The sequence below is a fragment of the Trichinella spiralis genome, assembly GCF_000181795.1.
Source record: "Trichinella spiralis strain ISS 195 chromosome Unknown Scfld751, whole genome shotgun sequence".
NCBI classification, from domain to species: Eukaryota; Metazoa; Nematoda; class Enoplea; order Trichinellida; family Trichinellidae; genus Trichinella; species Trichinella spiralis.
This window is the reverse complement of record NW_003527690.1, coordinates 1-2,526: the sequence shown is the minus strand read 5'-3', so window position 1 is coordinate 2,526 and position 2,526 is coordinate 1. Positions and strand designations below refer to the sequence as shown.

At 28.2% G+C, this 2,526-nt stretch overlaps 1 protein-coding gene across 1 annotated transcript; it reads right to left on the bottom strand.

Moving 5' to 3' along the window:
* Positions 1–17: 17 nt before the first annotated feature.
* Positions 18–1,306, bottom strand: Tsp_13360a (hypothetical protein; the record flags this gene model as incomplete). Its single annotated transcript, XM_003370436.1, has 3 exons — positions 1,178–1,306; positions 930–1,127; positions 18–252 (listed from the first exon to the last, which is right to left on the bottom strand). Coding segments are annotated over exons 1-3 (562 nt in total), but the record flags the coding sequence as incomplete, so codon positions are not given.
* Positions 1,307–2,526: the final 1,220 nt, after the last annotated feature.

Here is a 2,526-nt window from a genome sequence, read left to right as displayed (position 1 = left end):
ACTTGGAAGTGTCTTACCATAATGACGCTTGAATATTTGGCCCCACATTAAACAAATTCTCTTTTCATCAAGCAGTGAAATTTTCTTCTTCAAAACATTTTTCTGAGAAATGTCTTTTTCGGCAAGCTGCAGCAGTTGTTCTGTTTCTGCGTTCTTTTGAATCAGAGACGTATTCTTCGCATTAAGTTCAGCATTTTTTGAAGATAATTCTTTAATTCGAAGCTCATATTTAAAACTGTTAAGTTTTTCAACCTAAATTTATAATATACCATTATGCATTCCAGAATGACCAAAAATTAACCAAAAAAATTATAGCTTGATAACCTTCATTATACAGTAGCTTCTTCAATTTAATTGTTAAACAAAACCCTGCTCCTCAACTAAACCATTATCAAATTTTTACTAAATCCCATATGCAATAAAAGACCGGCTTTTATGTGGAATGTTCGATTCCAACGAACAATAAAAAATTCATAAATGAACAAAGATTTTAATTAAAATACTCTCAAATCTCAAATTTCATATTCTCAAACAAACAATCACATAACAAACTCTAGAAATCAAGTCTACAAAGATATCAACAAAAATAAAAAGCAAATGAAAAATATGTATACAAAGCAGAAGTTATATGTAGTTGCAAATAAAGCTTTCCAAAAAGCTCCTTTACTAATTTCACTCAACTTTTGCTTTGAAATTATTCTTGGCTTAGATAGCAAACAACATATAGGCCACACACCATATAAATAAAAAAGAAATATAGATATCATAATGTAGCGCTCGTCGGCGCTACGTGATCTCGGACCGTCACACGGTCGCCGTCACAATAATTTATCAGAAATTCATAATTATCAAGTTTTAAACTGCTCAGTTTATCCCACGAATATTAAAATTGCATTACACAAACTTATTTTCATTGTTAACGCACTTACCTTCAACTGTTCTAACAATTCCGTAATTGTACTTTCGTCTGCTCTTGCTTTTGCTTCATAAACCTGCAGTTGACTCAATAATAACAAATGATCATCATTCGCTTTCTGTAAGTTCTGCTTCAACGTTTCAACAACTTGCATAAATCGGGAAATATATGATGATTTCTCAACTAATTTGCGTTTTAAATTTTCATGCTCCTAAAAGTAAACAATTCAACTCTCACTATTAAAAAATGTATGCGTCAAACTTTTTCCAGAGCACGCAGACGACAGTTGGCTACATCCACGGATAAAATCTGCTGCTTTAACCAAGATATGTTGCTCTTTTCTTCGGATGTGCCCATACTTTCATTACTAAAAATAACCACAGATTGCATATAGGCTGAATTAATAATATATAAAATGCACAACTTTCAATACTTGAAAGGCCAAATTTCATCAAAACTTATCTTTACGGTTCTGATCAATCGTGATGTAAATTATACCATTTTATAAGGGATACTGAAATATTATATCGTATTAATTGAAGTACTTGTGCATTTCTGATAGATAATAAAGTATTTTCTAAATTGTTTTAAAAAGTCAATAACATAAACAAAATTTAACGTACTGTAATACAGTATAATAATAATGAAGTGCAACATCTTGATTATCTTAAAACAAAATATCTTAACTGTTATATTTTATATTGAATAATATCATAAAATAAAAAAATTAACATTTAAACCTAACTTTTAAGTTTTAAAATTTGCTGATTAACAATTTGTTACAATTTAGAACAACGTTTTTAAATAGCATCATGATTAGCCTATTACTTTCTTATTACTTTATTGTTATTTAAAATCATAAAAATTGAAAATTTAATATGTTTACTAGTGTAGATAATTAAATTTTAAAATATATGTGCAAATAAAATTCCAAGGCATATGTGCAAATCAGGAACATTTGCTTGTGAGCGAATCATACGAAAATCAGTTTAAACCAATAAAATTAAAGAACCAACAAATCTTTGTTAATTGCGTTAATAGTAAAAGTCAGGCAAAAATTCGTCGTAAATTGGACCGTTTCATTGTTTTATAATTATTTTAAAGAACACTGAAAATACATGAGAACAACCAAAGACAGTGTTGTAAAGAGAACACTTTTGAAAATTGCTGATTTTGTCATGTAAATTGTTTCTGTAAAAGTTTGTCTTTATGCTATTACGAGTCACATTTAGATATATCCAATTCATAACTTTAAAGAAAGTAATGATACTTCATAAAGCAATTCATCAGTTTAAGAGAGCATACATTGAATGTTCACTTGATTCATCTAAATGAACATTGTTCTGTTATTTGTTCTGACACAGCGCTTCCTGGTGAACAAAACTGGTGAGTGATTGCTGCACTATTACAATGAGTAAATTTTTTAAATCAATAAAGTTTAACATTTTATTTTGATTATTAAATATATTTTTAAAGCAGATTTTTAGATGAAGAAAAAATATAAACATATGTGAGCAATAAACTTTATTTCATATATTTTTAATAATTAGATTTAATTAGTTACTTGAATTAACCTGTATCTGCTAATGCTGATTGTTAAAACAGAAATG